The 21022-nt window shown below is 45.3% G+C and overlaps 1 protein-coding gene across 1 annotated transcript in view; it reads left to right on the top strand.

Moving 5' to 3' along the window:
- Nucleotides 1-21022, top strand: part of CDYL2 (chromodomain Y like 2) — a 118718-nt gene that overhangs the window by 62372 nt on the left and 35324 nt on the right. The window contains exon 2 of the mRNA XM_058674173.1: nt 13025-13619. Coding sequence (XP_058530156.1) covers nt 13025-13619 — 595 coding nt within the window. The remainder of the gene's footprint in view (nt 1-13024; nt 13620-21022) is intronic.

A 21022-nucleotide genomic window follows, 5' to 3' on the forward strand; every position in this document is an offset into this window, starting at 1 on the left:
CCTGGTCCCCTACTGGGCGCAGACTGAAAACTTGCCTCACCTCAAGGTTCCCAGTTTTATTCTGCAGCTTGGCCTAGCCTAGTCTTCCCCCTGTTCCAGCTCCTGCTGGTGGGTGCTGCAGCCTGTCCCAGCCCAGCCTGATTGCTGTCCCGGTCTTAATGTGAACTCACTGGTGTTGTGACCTGAGCTGGCTCTTCCTGCCCCATGCTCAGGTTCTCAGATCTGCCCGTGCCTGTTTGCTGAAACCTTTAACATAGCTTAGTAGAATTTTGTGGGGTTTTCTATGATTTCCCAATATTTCTTGTTTCAGTTAACTTATAGTTAAATTTTTTGGTTGCTTTATGTTCTATTTTCTCATCATGTTTTCCAACTAGTCATCTTCTTGTTTGTCTTACTTAGTATTTTTTTTATTGATTTAAAATGACATAACTGTATAGATAGTATTCACTGAAAAAAATCAAACAATTCAGAAGAATAATGGATAGAAATGAAACATCCTCTTAGAACCATTTCCCTTGGTCCAGCTCCTATTTAGTGTCAAGCATTGTTAGCAGTTTTAGACAGTTCTTCCACACCAATAACAGAGAATTGTTGTACATCGTATTCTCTCACTTGCACATACTTTTTGTAGCATCAGTGGGATTATCTGTCACAGCAAGACATTATCTAATAGTTTATCCATTCTCTTTAATTACCTAGAGTTAGTGTGCTTTCCCATCAGAATTGGGGAAATGTATGTTATGATCAGAGGTGGCGCACATCTCTGTTCCCTGCTCAGTGTCCAGAGGTAGTATGATGAGACCTGTGTATTGTATCCATAGAAGGGAGTTTGATGTTTTAATTTGGATATGTGTTGAGTTATGCTAATTGAATCCTGTATCAGTTTATATTCCAAGAGTCTATATAATTGATCACTCCTCCACATCCGTGCCAGCAAAGCATATTGTTAGCATTTAAAGCGTTTGTTCATCATTTATTGAGTTTTCATTTCCCTGGTTAGCAATAGATTTGACCCTCTTTTTAAAACCTTTGTCCATTTTTTATTTGTTTGGATTTCTGTTTCTTGTCATTTGTTTTTACTGTCTTTGTTATTTTTAAAGTTCTGTATCTGTTCTGGGTATTATTTATTTACTACAAGTGTGAATATTTTCCCATTCTGCTATTTGTATTTAATTTTGCCCTTGAAGTCTTTTATTACATGGAAATTTAAAATTTTTATCTAGTGAAATTTGTCTTATTATATCCATTTGATTTTTGCTTCAGAGATCATCCCTAGACTTATGAGTATTTTTTTATTTGACATGTTCTTAGCCTTTTACATGTTCTTACTTTCTAATTTCATTTGAAGCTCTGCAGAACAATTATAATTTCTTTTATTCCTGATAGAGGTAATTTGTGTTTTTACATTTTCCCCCTTTTAAGACTGACTGCAGTTTATAAATTTTATTCTCTTCAGAGTACTAGCTATTGGTTTCATTGTTTTTCTCTGTTTTACAATTTCCATTTTTATTTTTGCTCCTTGTTGTAGTCTACATCATGCTTGCTTTAGATTTAGCTTGGTCTTTTTATTTTCCTTATTTAATTTTTTTTTCCATTTAAAAATCAGACGGAGGGAGGGAAAGAAGCAGAGAAAGAGGAATGGGGAGGGGGAGAGAGAAGGAGGGAGGGAGGGAGAGAGAGAGAGAAAGAGAGAGGTTTTCCATCCACTGGTTCACTGCCTGAATGCCCTCAGTAGTCATGATTGGGTCAGGATGAGGCAAAACTCTGCAAATCCACTGGCATCTCTGTGTGGGTGGCAGAGACCCCCAGTAGTTGAGTCAGCATCTGCCCACCCCTCAGTGCATCAGCAGGAAGACAGATCGGAAGTACAGGAGGGACTTGATGCCAGGCATCCTGGTCTGAGTTGTGATGATCCCAAGTGGAGCCTAATCTGCTACATCCCAGTACATGATTCTTTCTTAATGTGGAAGCATGTATCATTTCATTTAGAATTGTGTCATCTGTTACAACAGAGTACGAATTTCATTCTGAATGCTGAATTCAAACACATTTTGATATGTTACATACTTCAATTTTGTTAAAATATTTAAAATTTTATGTAGTGTTTTTGATACATAGGTTATTGAGAAGCATATGGTTTTGTTTCCAAATATTTGAAGAATTTCTGGGTATCTTTTTATTGATTTGTTTTCAAATTCTTTTATGTTTTGAGAATCTACTTTGCTTTATATGTTTTTTTTTAAATTTATTCATGTTTGTATTGTCAAAAGTCTGGAAAATGATTCATGTGTTGTGGAATGGGGTCTGTATTATTCTGTTACAAAACATCATATTGAGGCTGGCATTGTGGGTAACTCTACCTGCAACACTGGCATCCTGTGTGGGCACTGAGTTGTATCTCATCTGCTCCACTTCTGGTTAAGCTCCCTGCTAATAGCCTTGGGAAAGCAGCAGAAGGTGACCCAAGTGTTTGGGCCCCTGTGGGAGGTGAAAGTAGCGCCTGGCTCCTGCTTCAGCCTGGCTAAGCACTGTTGAGAGCTAGCACATGGAAGTTTCATCTCTCTCTCTCTCTTAAAAGTGAAAACTTTTAAGGAAATACATGACATTGGGTCCGGCATGATGCCCAACTGGCTAAAGCCTAGCCTTGTTTATGCCTGGATCCCATATGGGTGCCGGTTTCATGTTCGAGTTGCTCCACGTCCCATCCAGCTCCCTGCTTGTGGCCTGGGAAGGCAGTCGAGGATGGCCCAAAGCCTTGAAACTCTGCACCCACGTGGGAGACCTGGAAACAGCAATTCCTGGCTCCAGGTTTTGGATCAGCTCAGCTCTGGCCGTTGTGTTCACTTGAGGGGTGAACCAGTGGCTGGAAGATCTTCCTCTCTCTCTATGTAAATCTGACTTTCCCCACAAAATAAAAATGGATAAATCTTAAAAAAAACATAATATTACAAAAATAGTAGAATCTTTCCTAATCTTGTTTCATTTATGATTAATTTGCTTTATATTTTGTCTATATCTCCTTCTAGATGGCTTCTCAAAAATGGGTCAGTTTATTCTGTTGCCTCAAGAATAAACTTGTACAGTGTACTGTTTTGACCAATTTCTTTTTATTTGTATCAGTGTATTTCTACCATGGGATTTAGCATTAACACCTTCAGTTTGTAACAGTCCAGTCTGACTTAATACCAACTTTTCAGTAGTGTGCAGAATTCTGGTGCTGTGCACTTCTAACCTGTATTTATATCGTGCTCAGATTTTACATTTCAAGTATTTGGTGCCCATTTACATGGGCTTATTGAATTGTACATTTGTGTTTTAAAAGATGGGACACAAAAAAGGGGATTTATGAACAAAAGCCACGCCAGATTTTATACTCACCTACATAGTTAACTTTTGTTGGAGTTCATGCCTTGCCTTGCCTCGCCTCCCTTCCCCTCCCCTCCCCTCCTCTCCTCTCCTCTCCTCTCTCCTCCCCTCCTCTCCTCTCCTCTCTCCTCCCCTCCCCTCCCCTCCCCTCCCCTCCCCTTCTCTCCCCTCCCCTCCCCTCTGATATTCAAACAGGAGTCCTTTGACTTTCTCCTGAATAATTCTCCTTAGAATTTCTCCTAGAGCATTTTTACTAGTGACAAATTCCTTTGGCTTTTGTTCCTATGATACTTTAAATTTTTCATTATTTTTACACGATGGTTCTTACAGAAATCTTGATTGACAAGTTCCCCCAACCCAGCACTTTAAATATGTGATTCCATTGCCTTTTGGCATCCATAGTTTCCATATGAAGTTGGCTGTTAATATTATAGAGTCTCCATCAAATGCCATTTGCCTTTTTCCAGATTCTCTCTTGGTCTTTGTTCTTGATGATTTCATTAGATTCTGTCTTGGAGTGGCTGTACTGCCTAAAATTTGTTTGGGCGTACAGACTTACATCATTATTTCTTCAATGTATTTTTCCTCTCCCACTCTTTTTATTTTATTTTCTCTTTTTTGTCCTGGGATTTTCATTAGTCGAATCCTGGATACTGTCCTACAGGAATTCTAAAGATTTGTTCATTCTTCTTTATGATCTTTCTTTTTTCCTTTTGTTCCGCAGACTGGATAGTTTGAATGGAGTTATCTTAAGCTTACTCATCTTTTTTTTTTCTTCTGCTTGCTTAGATCCTCTGTGAAAGCCTTATAGCAATTTTTACTTGAGTGATTATGCTTTCCAGCTCCAGCTCCAGAATCATCACTTAATTCCTCTTGATAATTTTTTTTACTTTCCCAACTAATTGAGTTTACTTTTTTCCCTACTGAATTCTCTTATCTTTGTGCCTGTCACTGATTCTAACTTCTGAAGCATGCAAGTCCGTTCATTTAAAGCCTTAATTGAGGGGATCCACCATTTGTACTTTGTGGGAATAATTTAAAAAATTTGTAATTATTTATTTCTGTCTGATGGGTATTTAGGATCATTTCTGTGTTAAATTTTTAAAAATTTTGTTTTCTAGTATTACCACAGTGTGTTAAGGGAGCACATTCTGTATAATATTTTCTTTTGGACATTCATTACGGTTATAGTCCCCTTGGCTTTAATGTTCAATGATGTTTTAATACTTTCTCTGAGCTTCATTTCCTTTTATAGAATTTATTTATTTTTACAATTGAAAATTTGTGCAAAGACAATATTTGCTATATCAGCCATTGTTGTACAGGTCAGACTCTATATCTGTATTTTTGTTTGCTTTATCTTCATGTGGAAGTATTGTATTTAAATCCTCAGTTCAATCAGTTTCTGCCAGTTTTTCTGTTGCTCTTTTCAGTTATACTTCTAATCTGTATTTTTGGGTACAGAAAATTTATGAGTACTTGTTTCTGATAAATGCTTATTTTTAAATGCACTTGTTTGCTGTTTAATCAGTTTTTATCTCAATCTGACTTTAATATTATTTGTAAGATCTGCCATCTTTTAGTCTTTCCAGTGAGTGTGTGTAATGAGGGCTTGCAATGGCTAGATTTTTACAGCTGTTACTCAGATCCTCTAGAATTTTTCTTTAGTATATCCTACCATTGTACTTCCACAAAACAGCTTTTTATTTTGAAATAATTATAGATCATTGTAAGTGGCTTAAAAGTAGCACAATATAGATCCCATGTGTCCCTTAACCAGCATTCATGCTTGCTGATTTCCTGTGATGGGCCTAGCCATTATAACTAAGCACTTGGCCTTGGAACAGATTAAGGAGTTAAAAATGTAGACTTTGTTGGTTTTTCATTCATTTCTTGAGGACCTAGTCCAGGATTCCACATGGTACTTCCTTATTGCTTCTTCTCCCATCCAAGGCTGTTTTCCTTGCCTTTCATGACCTTGACACCTCCATTGAGCCCTGGTCCAATTTTCTATTTTGTAGAAACTTTGATGTATTCATTCTCTCAAGTAGACTGGAGGGGAAGGCTACAGTGGTCAGATGCCTTCTCAGGGATTCTTCGCAGAGACATTGCGTGACATCAGCTGGACTGGTCATCGTTTTGCTGAGCTTAGTCTCTGGTACCTACCAGCTTCATCCCTGTGCACGTCTTAATTTTTCCTATGCATGCTGCCTTCAAGTTTCACCCAATGATTTTAGCAATCCATCTGTGGGTCTTGCTTGCAGAAGTTGTTACTCTGATGTTCTGATGATGAATTAACTTTATGTCTGTCTCTCTCTTTCTCTCTCTCTCTCATCTGGAGTGCCTGTCTCTTCTTCCTGATTTGCTTGCTTACTTCAGAGTCAGCAATTACGTTTCCTATGGTGAATAGTAACCATGTTTAGTTTGTAGGTGATCTAGTTACTATCAACCACAACTCACTCTCCTCTTGTAAGGTGGAAGCAGCCACAGCTAGTGCACAGATGTCCAGGCTTGGATATGTTCCAGTAAAACTTCATTGCAAAACAGGCATGGAGCCATGGTTTGCCAGCTGCTAATTAATCCATTAAGTTAATGATGTCAGACAGACTCATAGGTGTTAGCTTTACTCATTGAGTGGTAATCCAGTGCTGTCATTATTTCAGTATTCAGATTGCTCCAGTTTGGGCCACTGGTATTTCTTTCATTTAATGTGTTTGACATGCTCCCATCATGGGGTATTGGTTGATTGGTGTATTTTGAACCTTTCTTTCTGGCACTATCAAATTCTGCAAGCTTACTTGGTTACATAACGTGTGCCAACAAGCATTTTATCTGGGGAGCCCTGGCTGCTTTTATTGGAGGAACGGTATTTTCCAGTAACTGTGTGATGGATGTGTTTGCTGCTAGTGGGTGTCACTGCTGCTCAGCATCTCAGAAGAGAAATGTAAAAGGGCCTTGGTGCGATGGTCCAATGGCTAAAGTCTTTGCCTTGCATGCACCAGGATACCATATGGGTGCCAGTTCATGATTTGGCTGCTCCATTTCTCATCCAGACCCCTGCGTATGACCTGGAAAGCAGTGGAGATGGCCCAAAGCCTTTGGGGCACCGCACCCATTTGGGAGACACTGTACACATGTGGGGAAACCCCAGGGAAGCTCCTGGCTTCAAATCGGTTCAGCTCTGTCCATTGTAGCCACTTGCATAATAAACCAGCAGATGGAAGATCTTTCTGTCTTTCCTTCTCTTCATAGATCTAATATGTCTTTCCAATAAAAATAAATAGTGGCTTTTTGAAAGTGTAAAACATATGGGGAAATGCATACACACCAACCTGTGTACAGATGTGTCCATTTGGGGTAATGGCATTTAGAAGCCAATGTCTATGTGATTGATACGTTTATTGCATTGATGTTCAGCTTCTCAAATGTATAGAAAATCGGGGAAAATACTTACACACCAGTATGTGTACAGGCATTTCCACATGTCCATGTTCATTGACAGGTTAACAGAACCATGAGTTCAAGCTGTGATTTTGGCTCTTGGCACGTGTGTTCCAGGGACCACGTTGGCCTTCCCCTTTAGACTATTTATAATGTCTTTATGTTCCAGCGAGAAACCCGAGTCCCTATTACATACAGTTCTCTCCCCAAACAAAAGGCTATTTCTTGTGTCCTTTTGCCTCTGTGAGAAACACGTTTACAGGGTTGCTGTGCAAATGTTTTGGTCATTTGCCTTGATTGGATATGCAGTTAAGACTCTGCTTTCCAAAGGCACTGGGCTAGCTGATTTACCCATCTTTGCATTCAAGTTGTGTCATAGTGTTTGTGATACAGGGAGAGAGAGTTGTCACAATCTGTCTTCTGTCCCAAGACCCCTTCGCCCCAGCCCCCAGTATTTAAAAAACGCAGGAAAAAAAAAAACCTTTCTTGTGGCCTGTGACAAATACACAGCCCTCTCCTCCCACCTAGTGCCACTCAGAAGCGCCCCCTTCCGTTTGCTCCTGGTCTCCACTGCTCTGTCCTCCATTCCTGCAGTTCCCCTTTGTGCAGAGTACAAAAATACAGGCAGAGTTGTCCTACACACACACCCACAAGGTCGTTCAGGTCCGTCTTCATTCATCCAGCAAAGTGAATGTCCTGCTTATCTGTATGTCTGTGCACCTTTCCTTTCTATGGGCTTCATCATAGGATGCACTTCAGTTTGGCCACTTCTTGAAGGACGTCTTTGTTGTTTGCAGTTTTTCATGATTATGGATAAAGGCACTGGTTTTGTGTATGAGTATGTATGTATATTTTGGTCTTATCTCTGCTTATCGAATTCTTGTGGTTAAAATCTTTCGTTTCTTTACTTTCTCTTACGATATAGACCCAGTTTTTCATTTGGTTTGAGATACATAGCAGCACTCTTTATTTCTATGTATTTCACATGTATCTTTCCAAACAAATTTACATACAGTAAGTTCATTCTTTTGATAGTTGTCATACTACGACTCTGGACAAATGCTAGAACAATCCCATTTCCCTGCAAAATTTCTTTGTGGGCTTCCTGGTCACTCTTCCCCTACCCTCTTGCCGCCTGCACGGCTGGGAAACACCAGTCTGATTTGTGTTGCTGTAAAGCCCCCTCGGATCCAGTCTGTGCCCTTCTGGGTTGGACCCTCTTTTCTGTGAGCTTCCTCCAACGTGTTGTGTCTAACATACTCACTTTATTGCTAATGAGCCCATTGCATGGATCAATTGTGGTTTACTTAGTAGTTGAAATATTTGTTTTCAGTGTTGGTCTGTTATGAATAAGAGCACTATGAACATGTTCGTTTCTTGAGGTAACTGGCTTCACGGTCTACACAGTTATTTGTTTTCTCTAGTGGTAAAATGCAAAACTCACACTGTGAAGTCTTGACTGTCTTCCTGTGGACTATTTCCTGTGCTTGCTATCTTAACACTCAAAAATGACATGATCATACTTTTGCTTTCAGTATTCATGTTATCCATTGGGAGTCATTTTATTTTTATTCTCAGTGTTTTCCCTGCTAGCTATTCAGTGAATATCCAGAGTAAATCATCGTACTTACCTTTGAATATTCATTTGACATCATTGTTTGGCATCGATCCTAGCTTATATACTTACAGTACTTCCTTGAGCTTTACATTGAAAATCAATTGTTGATATGAAATACATGAAATTTGTCCTTTTGTAAGTAAAATGTTTAAAATTTTTGTAGCACCTGTCAAATCAGCCTTTGAAACGATGGTTTATCTTTTGTTCTCAAAAACATGTGAGATGTCCTCTTCCTTCTTTCTCCTCTGGAAGTCCTCCCAGCTGGTTGTACAGTTTTTTTTTTCTGCCAGTGTGTGCTTATTCAATGTGCATCTGTATTTACTGTTTTCTCGAGTTGATCTGATTTTTATGCCTGCCATCTTGGACAGGAGAAGGTTGGTGTGTGAGAATGAGAAGTTTGGAGTTCTTGAAACAAAGATGTTTTTGCAGAGATAGAAATAAAGTTGACATGTTTTCAACCACCACCAGAGCCCTCATTTCCCATCATGGGATTGGTCTTTGACCTGGGCATTCAGGATAGAGAGAGTTCTTCTCTTGTGCCTTGATGAGTAACTCTGTCCTGTGTTGATTTCCCCCACCCTGACTCCCAATAAACTTACATTAGTTGGAAAACTCTGACTCACTTGCAATAGAATATAGTTTTGGATTAGCTGGGACCACAGAGAGTAAATTAATGACTTGGTTGGACACTGAGAACTAGTTCAGCATCTCAGATTACTCATCTTAGAAAGAGGAGATGTGTGGTGCTGTGCCACATGAATTTCTGATACTGTTCACTTATGTACAGGTACAGGGTGAAAGAATTAATTGCTGTTTGGAGGGACTGAGCTATAGATAATGCACATGGCTTTGTAGGTTGGTCAGGATGCTGCATCAGGAGCCAGCTGCTGGGACCAGGAGAGTAATTTCTGTTTTCCCGGAGGGAGGAGGAGTTAGGAGACAGCAGGAACGGTTTGCGGGTGCTTGAGGAGAAGAAAAGATTTCCCAGACAGAATGTTGCAGTCTTAAATGATGGGGGCTTTGGTTTTAACAGAAACTGTTAGAATTCTGAATCTGTGTGGCACACTGCTAAATGTGAGAGGGAAGAAGGTTAGCCGGTGGACCTAGAGGTGTACTGGAGGAGGTTCATTCCCTGGTCTTGACAAGGCAGGGTGCTTGGGAGCCAGCTGCCCTGAGTCCATCTTGAACTTTTGGAGGGAGCATTTGATTTTTGGAACCTGTTTGTTGATAAGCTGTGGATGGACATGTGTCTGCCAGCACCCTCAGCAGCTGAAATATGCTGTACATTTCAGAGCAATCTCCCATGTCCCCTGGGGTCCTTTGGGAGTGCTAGAGATACTTTTCCCTTTTTTCTTTCCATTCTCCTGGAAGCCCTGCGAGGAAACCTGAGGCACAGAGAAGTTGAGCAAGTTGTCCGGAGTTGTAGGGACAGAAAGGATTAGAGCTACTTAAATCTTCATGATCAACAAGCTCTTGGATGAGCTTTTTAACACAAAGCTCATCATTGCATTGGATAATTTAAGTAGAAATGATTGTTTCGCCAACTTGTGGCTTTGTAACTGGAAGCAGTGGTCTTTCCCTCATAGAGCACCCTGTGTCTCTGTAATTAAGACTTCACTGGCCCAAGCAGCTGCCCAGACCCTGCTCCCTGCCCTCCCACCCAGCCTCCTTGGTGCATAGCTGTCATCCACATCCAAAGGACTCCTTCTTCATTTCCAGGGGGCCTGGGACATGGGAAGCAGACTGGCCTCATCATGTTTCCCCCCTGCAGGCTGGGGAAACATCTTGTCTTCAGACACCACCGAGGTTTGTGGTCACGGGAGGCTGTTGTGGATTAGGTGACCTTTACTGTGCAATGCAAAAAGAGCGCCTGTCTGTCTGTTCCCCTCAGCCAATGCAGCTAGGGAGCGGCTGTTACTTCCCCCTTGCTGGATGAGTCATCGGAGACCCAGAGAGGTTTAGTGACTTTCTCAAGAACACACACTAAAAATCCTTACCAGGGGACTTTGTCTTGTTCCAGAGTTTGTGCTCTTTGATCACATACTGAGCCCATTTTTGGTTAACAACTGTCATCCATCCATCCACCCACCCATGCATTCCCAAGCCCTGCTCTCTGTCCACTCTCTCAACATCCGTGTAGCTGTCCATCCCTCCACGCATCCATCCATCTACTCCTTCACTCATTGTGTTGACTGTTGGTCTGTAGTTCCCTCTGCATTACCATGGTAAAGAAGTTCTCCATCCAACATCTGCTTTTAGGGCTGGGGACCTCTATATCGACACACATTCCTAGCTCCCAGTACATGTCTTGGCTTTTTGCTGGCCTTCTGGGTTGGTGTCCTTGGGAAAGTCTGTTGTGCGTTTTCTGATTGCTTCTTCACTTCTCTCCCTCTGAAAACCGCAGTGTGTTCCCCACCACAGTGTCCTTACGATGGGCAAAATGCAGGCTCTTCCGAAAACTGCAGTGTGTTCCCCACCACAGTGTCCTTACGATGGGCAAAATGCAGGCTCTTGCAGGCTCACTGTTGTCCTCCTGAAGCTGTATGACAGACACACACACTCAACAGCCCCGTTCTTAGACCCAGAGGCTGAAGTTGTGTTAGTCAGGTGTGATTCTCGAAACTGTTGTCAGGTTTGTGTGATGTACATAAAAATTATTCAGTGAATTTGAAGCAGTTGTTCACAGAACATTATGGAAGGAAAGACGATTTAACAGACACAAGCCAATTGGAATTGAGATTAATCAGTTAAGGAAATAAAATTGTGAAGAAACAGTGCTATGAAGAGTCAATGTGTCTTGGCTTTTACATACTTATGAAGTATAAAGCTATGAAAGTTGCTTAATTGTTTTTTAAAGACTTAATTATCTGAAAGGCAGAGTGACAGATTTTGAGATCTTTCCCATTGATGATTTATTCCACGAGTGCTTGCAAGGGCTAGAATTGGGCCAGACTGAAGCCAAGAGCCAGAAACTGTATCCAGTTCTGCCATGTGGGTAGCAAGAACTCAGTTACTGCTTCACAGGTGCGTTGGACTTTTATACCCAATGCAAGTGCCTAAGTCTTGGCTTCACTCACTGTACCACAATACCCACACTTAATTATTTTGCAGAGGTATAGTTACATGTAAGTCATTCATGAGATTCAGTCATTTTAAAGAGTTCTTGCATTTAATTATGAAAAATTTTAAGAATATAAAATTCAAATGTAGAATCTCCTAATGAATCCCCATGTAACCATTATGCATTTTCAGAACTACTAACTATAGTTAATACTCACTTGCCCCTTCAATATTATTTTTCTTTTTCATAAGTTTCAGGGGAAAGGCATAATCTTTGTTTATTATTTAATCACACTGGGTCAGTATTCCATTCTGGAAAAGTCCACATTTCATTTAGGTCAGAATTCCATTCAATGCCCATTACAGCTACGTTTAAATTTAATGCATTTTGGAATATAGTTGTCTTATTTTTTACTGAAATTTGAAGTACAGTATTGGCAATTAAAATCACAGCAATGTTGAAAGGCACAAATAAACATGATACATGCTTCAACAAGGTAGCACCTGTTGTTGACCCCAGGCCTCACATCTCCAGTGATGTGTTTTCCCTTTGATGAACCAAGGACAGGGGAAGTTCTCTTACCTTTGAAGACAGACAGTAGCACATGGCTTTGGAACCGGCACATCCAGGCTCAGATCCCACCTCCACCCTGCCCTAGTCAGGTGTTGGAGGCAGATTGTCCCCCATCCCATCTCCTCCTGTGTCAACTGAGAATAATGTTAGCACCAGTGAAGTTATGGGAGGCTGGAGGTTGGCTCTTAGCAAAAGTTACCTGTTCCTTCGCCTTGTGGCTGGTCCCTCTGTTATATCTCAGTTAGTTGCATGGGGAAGAGTTAGGTCATTTTTTTTCCGTTTGAGTCTTTTTAAAGTCAATTTGGAGGGTTTTTGCAGTGAGAATGTTAGTATGCTGTAGTGGTTAAGAAATCAGGTCTGGGGGAAGAGTGGTTTGAATGCCAGCTCTGCCAACATCAGTCTTAGAACCTAGTTGAGGAATGCAATTTCTCTGAGTTCTGGTTCCCTCTCTCTGAAATGAAAATTGAGAAAGCTCTGATGCCGTTGGGTTATTGCTGGGAAAAAACGGAGACAGGAGAGTAGCATGCGCTGTGTAAATGCCCGACCATTCCTCATCATTAGTATTACACCACTAAGGATGTGTTAGCCTTGTGATGGCTCAGTGCATGGTACTTACCATTGTAAGTAAGGATGATAAAAACTCTACTCCAAATTGGTTTTTAAAAGTCCAAGTTTGCTTTGGTGTTATGAAAATGACAGATTTCTTGTAAAGGCTCATGGTATAGCTTCTAAAAAGAGTATGTATGCTGGGCTTGTGGATGCGCCACACTGAGCATGCTGTCAGTCTTGATGGGCTGTGCCTGTCCTTGGTCTGGTTCAGCAAGCTTCCGGAGGAAGCCAACCCTCTTGGAAGTGTTGGCTTTTGGCTTCATGGCCAGCAGGGCTCTGTGCTGTGCTCGCAGCCTGAGGCCAGCCCTGTGTTTTGTCCCTCTCTCGTCTGACTCTCTTCATCTTTCATATCCTAGGTGGAAAGGATTGTAGACAAGAGAAAGAACAGGAAAGGAAAATGGGAGTATCTCATCCGATGGAAAGGCTACGGCAGCACAGAGGACACGTGGGAGCCTGAGCACCACCTGCTGCACTGTGAGGAGTTCATCGATGAGTTCAACGGGCTGCATGTGTGCAAGGACAAGAGGGCCAAGGCAGGCAAGCAGCCGGGCACCGCCAAGCTCCTGCGGGATGGCCGCAGCGCCTCCGTGGACAAGCTCCCACTCAGGCCTGCTGAGCCCGGGAAGAGCAGAGGGACCTCCCACAAGCGGAAGCGCATCAACCCTTCCCCATCCTCCAAGCCAAAGAAGGGGTACTCGGGCAAGCCCCCTGGGGGAGGCGACAGGGCCGCCAAGACCGTGTCTTACAGGACTACTCCCAGTGGCTTGCAGATCATGCCCCTGAAAAAGGCACAGAATGGTGTGGAGGACGGGGATGCCAGCTCTGAGAAGGACGAGCGGCACCTTGGCAACGGCTCCGGTCAGCCTGACCTGGATTTGAACGACCACTTGGGCGAGCAGGACGCGGGCGAGTGTGATGGGAACCATGCAGCCCTGTCAGAGAATGGCCTCGGTTGGTAGCTTTTCATTTCTCTTGCTTTTTGGCTTTGGCTTGGGGAGATGCCCAGGAAGCCCCTGCCCCCATCCCCGACTCTGGGCTCTCGAGGGAATTTTTTCCTCTTGCCACTCACAGGACTTGTTGACTTGCTCACATGCCCACATTGGTAGCCTACTCCTTTGCCAAAGCCATGGCACTGCAGCAAGTTCAGAGAGGGCTGCCTCTGCTGTGTGACACCCAGGGTAGTGGGTGGCTGCTTGGGAGGCAGCAACATCTTTAAAGACAGCTCAGCTCTTGGAACCCAATCTTTATACCCACAGGCAGCTAGCACCTTTGCAGTGTGTTACCAGAGCCCTCTCCTTCAAGCTGGGGTAGCCAGAGTGGATTGGTTCCACCTTCCCGAATGCGGTTTGCACTTGAAGTTCACCTGACAAGCCTGCCAGCTGTCACTCAGGTTGTTGGTCACCCTCCCTTTTACATGATGAGTTCTTAGTACATTCAGGCCACCATGACAGAAACACCTTGGACCTGGCAAGCCATAAATTATTGACACTGCTCACACTGGAGACAGGCAAGTCCAGGATCCAGGTGCCAGAGGATTTGTTATCTGCTCTTTTGTCAAGGGCCTCTTCCTGGTGTGGATGGTGGCTTATATGTAACCTCCCAGGCCGAAGGAGAGAAGTAGCTCCTATCAGCCTGTGTTCTAGGACCACAAATCCCAGACAGGATGTCAGAGGGTTTGCAACTTAATCACCTCCCAAATGGGTCCCCTTGGTGCTCTCGGATTAGGGGTCAGCTTCAACGCAGGCATTTGAGGGGCATGCCCAGGTGCAGGCCACAGCATATTTTTGGTTTCAGCCAGTAGGAGTTCTCTCAGCCTATAGCAGACAAGACTACTCATGTGGGTTACACTCTAATGTGGGGGAACGTTTGGCTCAAGGGCCAAATGAAGTTCATGAATTCATTTGTTCTGATCCTGCCAGGGTGAGTGTAGGCGGGATTCGAAATCCCAACTGTCTCTAGCAGCCTAATTTTTACATTGAAAATTTTCTATACTCCGCAAATTATGTGATAAATGTCCAAGTGGCCTTTGGCAAGAAAATGAGTGGCCACTCCTGCTGGCTGGAGGGTGGACTTCCACTCTCCCATCACGTCCTTGTGGGCAAAGCTAAGGAGGAAGGGAGATTGTCACCTGAGTGAGCCCAGCTCCCTAGCCTAGCGTTACCTTGATGGCCTGGCTGCTCCCTGCTGGCCTCATGTTTTAGATCTTGTTTCTCAGACTGCTGTGTCCAGCAGAGCTCAGCATCTTGGGATGTCGGTCAAGCTTTCGTTGGCATGGACAACACATGTCCAGCTGTGTGGGTCATCAGGTTATCAGTAGGAGAACCAGAGTACATGTGCAGATGTGCACCTGGATGCTGGCAGCGCTCACGAAGAAGTGATGATAGGACAGACCCATGTTGGTGCTGGTGATCTCAAAAAGTCTGAGTGCCCGGAACATGCTGTCCCCATGTCTGCAAGGACTGAGGCTGGCCAGGGCAGCTGAGCAGTCTTTGGTTTGAGAATCCTCTTTCTGTAGAGACAGATTGCACCCAAACAGGCTTTATTTAGCTGGCGTTGCCCCCAGACTGACTCATTTTTCTGTCTGGGGATCCCTGTTGCCGATGTGACTGTGTTACTAGCATATGTAGAAACTGTTTGTTTTAGAACCTATTGCTTGGAGAGAAGTGGGCTTGTGTAAATGAGGCTTAGCATCCACATTGCTGCCGGATGTTCTCGTGACAGCTGCCGACAGTCTCAGGATTCCCCGGCTCAGGAAGGGTGGCGGCAGAGTGGCCTCTGGGGTTCCCTGGGTGCAGGTGCACAGGTGCACAGAACCTGGGCCGGGCCGGACCGCCCGCCCTGCTCATCATGTGTCAGAGCAGAGCATGAAGGAGGACCGCCGGCTGAGTCTGGCTGCCAGGCTACAGCCTGCAAGACAGCTCGCCTTTCACTCTGCTGCCCTCTGAAGTGGACCTGACCTGCTAGCCATCTTCTCTCTCTATCCGTGACCTCATTGGTAGCTTCCGGTCTATGACCTGGCAGCAGGCAATGGAGGAGACGGTGAAGATCAGCTGGCAAGGTCCATGGTGGGGGTTGAGGGGTCAGGTTTTGTTAGCTTCCGAGAGCTGCTTTCTACACACTGGAGGATTCTGACTCCATCTTGCTTGTTTTGGTTTGGCATTGCTGTAAATGTGTCCTGTGCCAGAAGATGTTGCCTGGCTCATGCTCATTCTCTGATGTTGCCTGTGAGGCCCAGGGAGTGATTCCAAAGGTTATGTGTGTATGTGAAAGTTTCAGGTCTGACTTGCTTGTGGTCCATACCCCACTGACTGCATTTTGAGATGTGCTGTATATGTGGCGAAACAGGAGCAGCCATTGATGGGCCACTCTGGGTGTTAATTGTGAGTAAGTATTGGCTTTGGGAGCACTCTCTCGGAGCTCATGTCATGCTAGTGGTTAGTAGGGAGTGGTAAACGTGTAGTTGGGGCTTCTCCCTGATGTTCCCTGCTCTCCTGGAAGTTGCAGAACTGCCTCTGGCTCCATGCTCAGGCTGGCCTGGTGGAAGGAGTCACACATGTCTCCCCTGTATCTACGCTGGCATCTTTGGTCACTTCTGAGCCAAGTGTCTGGCTACATCAGCCTCTAACACTGTAGTTAGAACTAGCTGATTTTCCATGCAGAGGGAACCTTTCAGAGGATATGGCTTGGGTTGCTCGCCAGACAGAGGCTTGAGGTGCATGGACATGACTTAAGACAGGTGCTGTGGTTCTAGAACTTTGTAGTGAGAGTTCGGAATTATGGTCAAGGGAGCTCTGGTAGAGGCAGTGAGCATGTCCAGGGGCTCCCTTCCTAACCCCAGCTTCCTTGTCCTGGTCCCAGGACTCCAGTGCTGGGCAGTGGATTTGCATCAAGAGGAGGGCCTGTCTCTGCCTGGCGTTGGGTGAGGGTGTGGGATCCTGTTTGCACTCGCACAGCATTTGCTTTGGGGGTGGGATGGTGCTTTTTATACGGTTGAGACTCATCTGTGTTGAGTTAAGACTCTGCATACAGAAAGGCGGCTTATGTAACATGCCACTCTTACTGCTGACTCCCCTGATCTGGGCTGCGGGAACACATGCTAAATTGGGGCTCCAGCGGGTGGTGTTTTGGTTTGGAGCTGCGTTTGCTCCCCAACAGTGTCTGCAGGGTGTGTGCAGCAGTGACTCAGTCCCACTCTTGGTTCTGATTCTCCGCCAGCAGCCACAGGACGGCCTTGTGGTCCAGGGGCCATTTGCCTCGGTCTCCCTTGGGGCTGCAGCCCAGACAATGAGTCGGGATCTCAGGGGGCACGCTGCAGGCTGTGTGTGCGAGAGGTTGCATTTTAACCACCAGGGGCATCTACGGTGGCTCCTGCGTAGAGGTGCGTGTGTCACATGGGATCCATGAGGTCACATGTTGCTGGATCCAAAGTCACTCCTCAGGCTTGGAGCCTGCAGGTGGCCATGGGATTTGGACCTGCAGAGTTTGAAAACCTGTCACGGTTTCTCCTTCTGCTGCTGCTGAGGTGCGCCTTGTTGGCTGCTTAGCTGTCTCTGAAACAGGCCAGCTTTCTGTGGGGCCTCTGTAGAGATGCTTGGTGCTTCGTGGTCCACACAGGCCTCCCTGCTGTGCAGATCTGTCCTGGCCAGGAACAGCCCACACACTCCCTCATCCTCCCAAGTCCCAGCAAGTCCAGGAATATGCACCATTGATGCTGTTGCTGTGGCCCTGAACCCACATGTCTTTGATTTCCTAGAATACCTCTCCGAGCATCCTGATGGTGGCGGTCTGTCACCTGGGTCTGGCATCCCAGAGCTGGTCCCCAGCTGAAACACACAAGGTGTACTGTTCTCTCTCCTCTGATCATTTCAAATGATCTCAGCATCGCTTCTCCAACGTTGCTTTCCTCTTACCCGGGCTTTCCATGTGATTGTTTTCCCCCTTATTGATCAGAACAGTCTCCTTTCAAAAGCACTTTAGGTAGAAGCACATGCCCTCTGGTCTTTGAGGTGCTAGTGTCTCCCTGTAGTGGGGCAGCCTGAGTCCTCTGGCAGAGTTCTTAACATGGGTTGCAGTGCCCCTTCTCTCCCACCCCCAATTCAGTAGGTGGGGGGAGCCTGGGAATCTATATTTCTGGCAGTCTCCCAGTTGTGGCTGCAGGTTCAGGAACCCTGCTTTTGGGACTGCTTCCCCAGGCGGTTGGACTCCAAGATGGAAATGTGCAGATGCCAGTGTGCTTGTCCCCTGTAGCTGTGATGCCCGGAGCTTGCATTGATAGTAGTTTCTAAGTAGAAAGTTTGTGAAATTCAAAGTTGTGCCTTGTCAGGAAGACTCAAGGAAACCCTGAGCACAAAACTAACTACCCGGCGTGATAGCCTAGTGGCTAAAGTCCTCACCTTGAACTCTCCAGGATCCCATATGGGCACCAGTTCTAACCCCCGAGGCCCTGCTTCCCATCCAGTTTGTGACCTGGGAGAGCAGTCGAGGATGGCCCAAAGTCTTGGGTCCCTGCATCCATGTGGGAGACCCGGATGAAGCTCCTGGCTCCTGCCTCCTGGCTTCGGATCTGCTTAGCTCCGGCCATTGCAGCCACTTGGCAAGTGAATCAACAGATGGAAGATCTTCCTCTCTGTCTCTCCTCCTCTTTGTCTATCTGCCTTTCAAAAAAAAAAAAAAAAAAACCTTTAAAAAAGAAACAAAAAACCTGACAATTAGAGATAATACATTAGTGATTGAAATCTGTCTGAGTGCAGAAACTTCCCAAAGTGCAACCTTGGAGCCCACAACCTACTGTTTGTTACTGTTCCCCCCACCCCCGGTAGTCCTGAGACAGAGCTGGTGCCCCGCCCCATCCACCACAGGGGAGACTGTGGTTACGGGTGCCCGAGTTGGTACTAGGAGGGAAATCCCAGTGGTCTGACTCCAGAGAGGGCCTCTAAACTACTGCCCAGTGAGCTTCTGCATCCCTGACCAAAGTAGGAGACTGTTTGAAAAGGCTCGTGGAAGCTGAAATTAAAAGATAAGTTTAATTATTCGAACATGTTTATTTTTCATCTGCTTGAAAGGCAGAGTAACAGAAGGAGAGGAAAAAAGAAGTGAGAGAGAGAGAGAAGTGTTTTCAAATGTCTGCAATAGCCAGGGCTAAGCCAGGCCGGAGTCAGGAGCCAGAACTCCCTCCAGGTCTCTCACATGGTGGCAAGGTCCAAGCCGTGGTGGGAAGCTGGGCTGAAGTGTAACAGCCAGCGCATGAATTGGCACTCCGATATAGGATGTGGTGTCCCATTGTGCGGCAACACCTTCTCCTGAGACGTTTGTTTTGATGAAGGCAGATTTTGGAAATCTATGCATAACATTTCTGTGCACTTTTGCAAGGCCTCATCTGCTTTAACTTGGGGTGGTGGAACCGGATCTACCCCAACTGCCTCCTTGCTGGCTGGTGAAAGGGTGTCAACGTCCTGAGCCTGTGACCCCCCCACAGGTACCCCTGTGCCTTTGCATCTGAAAATCCAGATGAAATCAGCAGTTTTCCTAGGGGGAAAAATGCAATGGAACCAAACAGGCTAGAGGGCTTGAAAACCCTGAATAGAGAAGTCACTGCGAGGATGTGCTCATGGTTGAGAATCTCTCAGAAGAAGCCAGAAAGAACAGTCAGAAGGCTGTGCAGGGCAAGCTCCAGCATTCTGGAACATCCATTCCCTGTGTCCTAGAAAATAGAGCCCACCATGGGCTTGGGGCAACGACAGAGAAAACTCAACTTGCTAGGATGAGTCTGGAGTTCTGTTTCCAAACCAGTCACGGAGAGGAAGTAAAAGGAAAATCACTGGCGGGTCTCACGTAAGAAGGACATGGCAGTGAAAGCCCTTGCTGTGAAGCCTGTTGGGTTTGTGACAGGTCCTCAGCACTTCCTCAAAATTGTGGTTGCTTCTGGAACTTCTTGCTCCTCGCCCTGAACTTGACCTCAGCTCACGACCTTTAGGATACCCTTGCTTTCCAAGGTGCTCAGCCCATCCTGGAAGAGGCTTAAGGGAAGCTGACTCAGATGTCTGCCAGACATCTCTTGGTGACTTCCTGGGCCCTATCGGGCATGGCCTTGTGGCCTCTTGCTGGCACAGGTACCTGTGTGCCTGAGCACAGGTGTTCTTTCAACACACTTCTCATAGCCAATAAACTTCAGCCAACCTTTTGAGCTTTTACAAGTGGGTGATTTTCCAAACCAGTAATAACAAAAGCACAGTGAGAAAGTAACCTGGGCTGATGAATGAAGCTAAAATCGTTTCATGTGGTGATGTTAAGACCTTGTCCAACTTGGCCTCTGTGCCTGGGGGCAAGTGCCAGACTGTGATGGAAAGTTTGGCTGTTTAGCCGAGAATGACTTGGCCCACGGCACATCCAAGGGGTAATTGATTCTCCCCAGCTTGTTCCTCCTGGGTCTGGTGTTGGCTTCCAGAAGAGGGTGATGGGATTTTGACTATTGTCAAACTTTGGAAATCAAGTCGTAACTTTCCTAGCCAGCACAGATGTTGGTTTTTTTTTTTCCCCTTTCAACCATATCAGAAAACCCTTAGAGCCAGCATTGTGGGACCTGTGGTTAAAATGCTGCTCATGATACTGGTACCCCAATATAGGAGTTCCAGTCCCAGCTGCCCTGCTTCCAGCGCAGCTTCCTACTACCTGGAAAAACAGTGGATGACATCCATAGAATTGCATTCTCCTGACTTTGGCCTAGCGCAGCCTGGCTGTTGCAAGCATGTAGGGAGTGAACCATGGATGGAAGATCTAGCTGTCTCTTGACCTCTCTCCTCTCCCTCTCTCATCAATCAATCAACCGACCATTTTTTTTTCAGAAGGACAAGCCCAAGGAACCATTTCCATGTGGCTATCCATTGGGTGATTCAAGGGTGTGAGTGGCTGAGGGAGCTGTTCCCCAGGTTTGAACCATGAAGGAAGACTCAGATCCAACTCAGCAGTAACCATCTTGTTGGCCAGCATCTGTGAGAAGCTGCTCCTCTGTGCAGGAGAGTGTGTGCCCACTTTCCCCCACCCCAGCCCCACTGCCTGAGCAGGTGCCAGTCTTCATCACTGCCTGCGGTCTGGGCTGAGCTGGTGGCCTGTGCAATGTCTGCTGTGCTGCTGTGGCAGTAATGGCCTTGCCCTTGGTGTTAGCGTACTTGTTATCTCTCATTCCCGTCAATGGTTCTCTGACTTGGCCACATCACAGGGGCATCTACCACCAACCTTGTAGACAGCTGGAGAAGCTGAGGCTCAACAAGCTTAAGGAAGCACCAAGGGAGGAAGTTGGGGCGTGATACTGGTTCTGGCAATGCTGAGATTTGTGACCAGTTTTACAAGCTGGGCTA

The sequence above is a fragment of the Ochotona princeps genome, chromosome 16, assembly GCF_030435755.1.
Source record: "Ochotona princeps isolate mOchPri1 chromosome 16, mOchPri1.hap1, whole genome shotgun sequence".
Classification (NCBI taxonomy): domain Eukaryota; kingdom Metazoa; phylum Chordata; class Mammalia; order Lagomorpha; family Ochotonidae; genus Ochotona; species Ochotona princeps.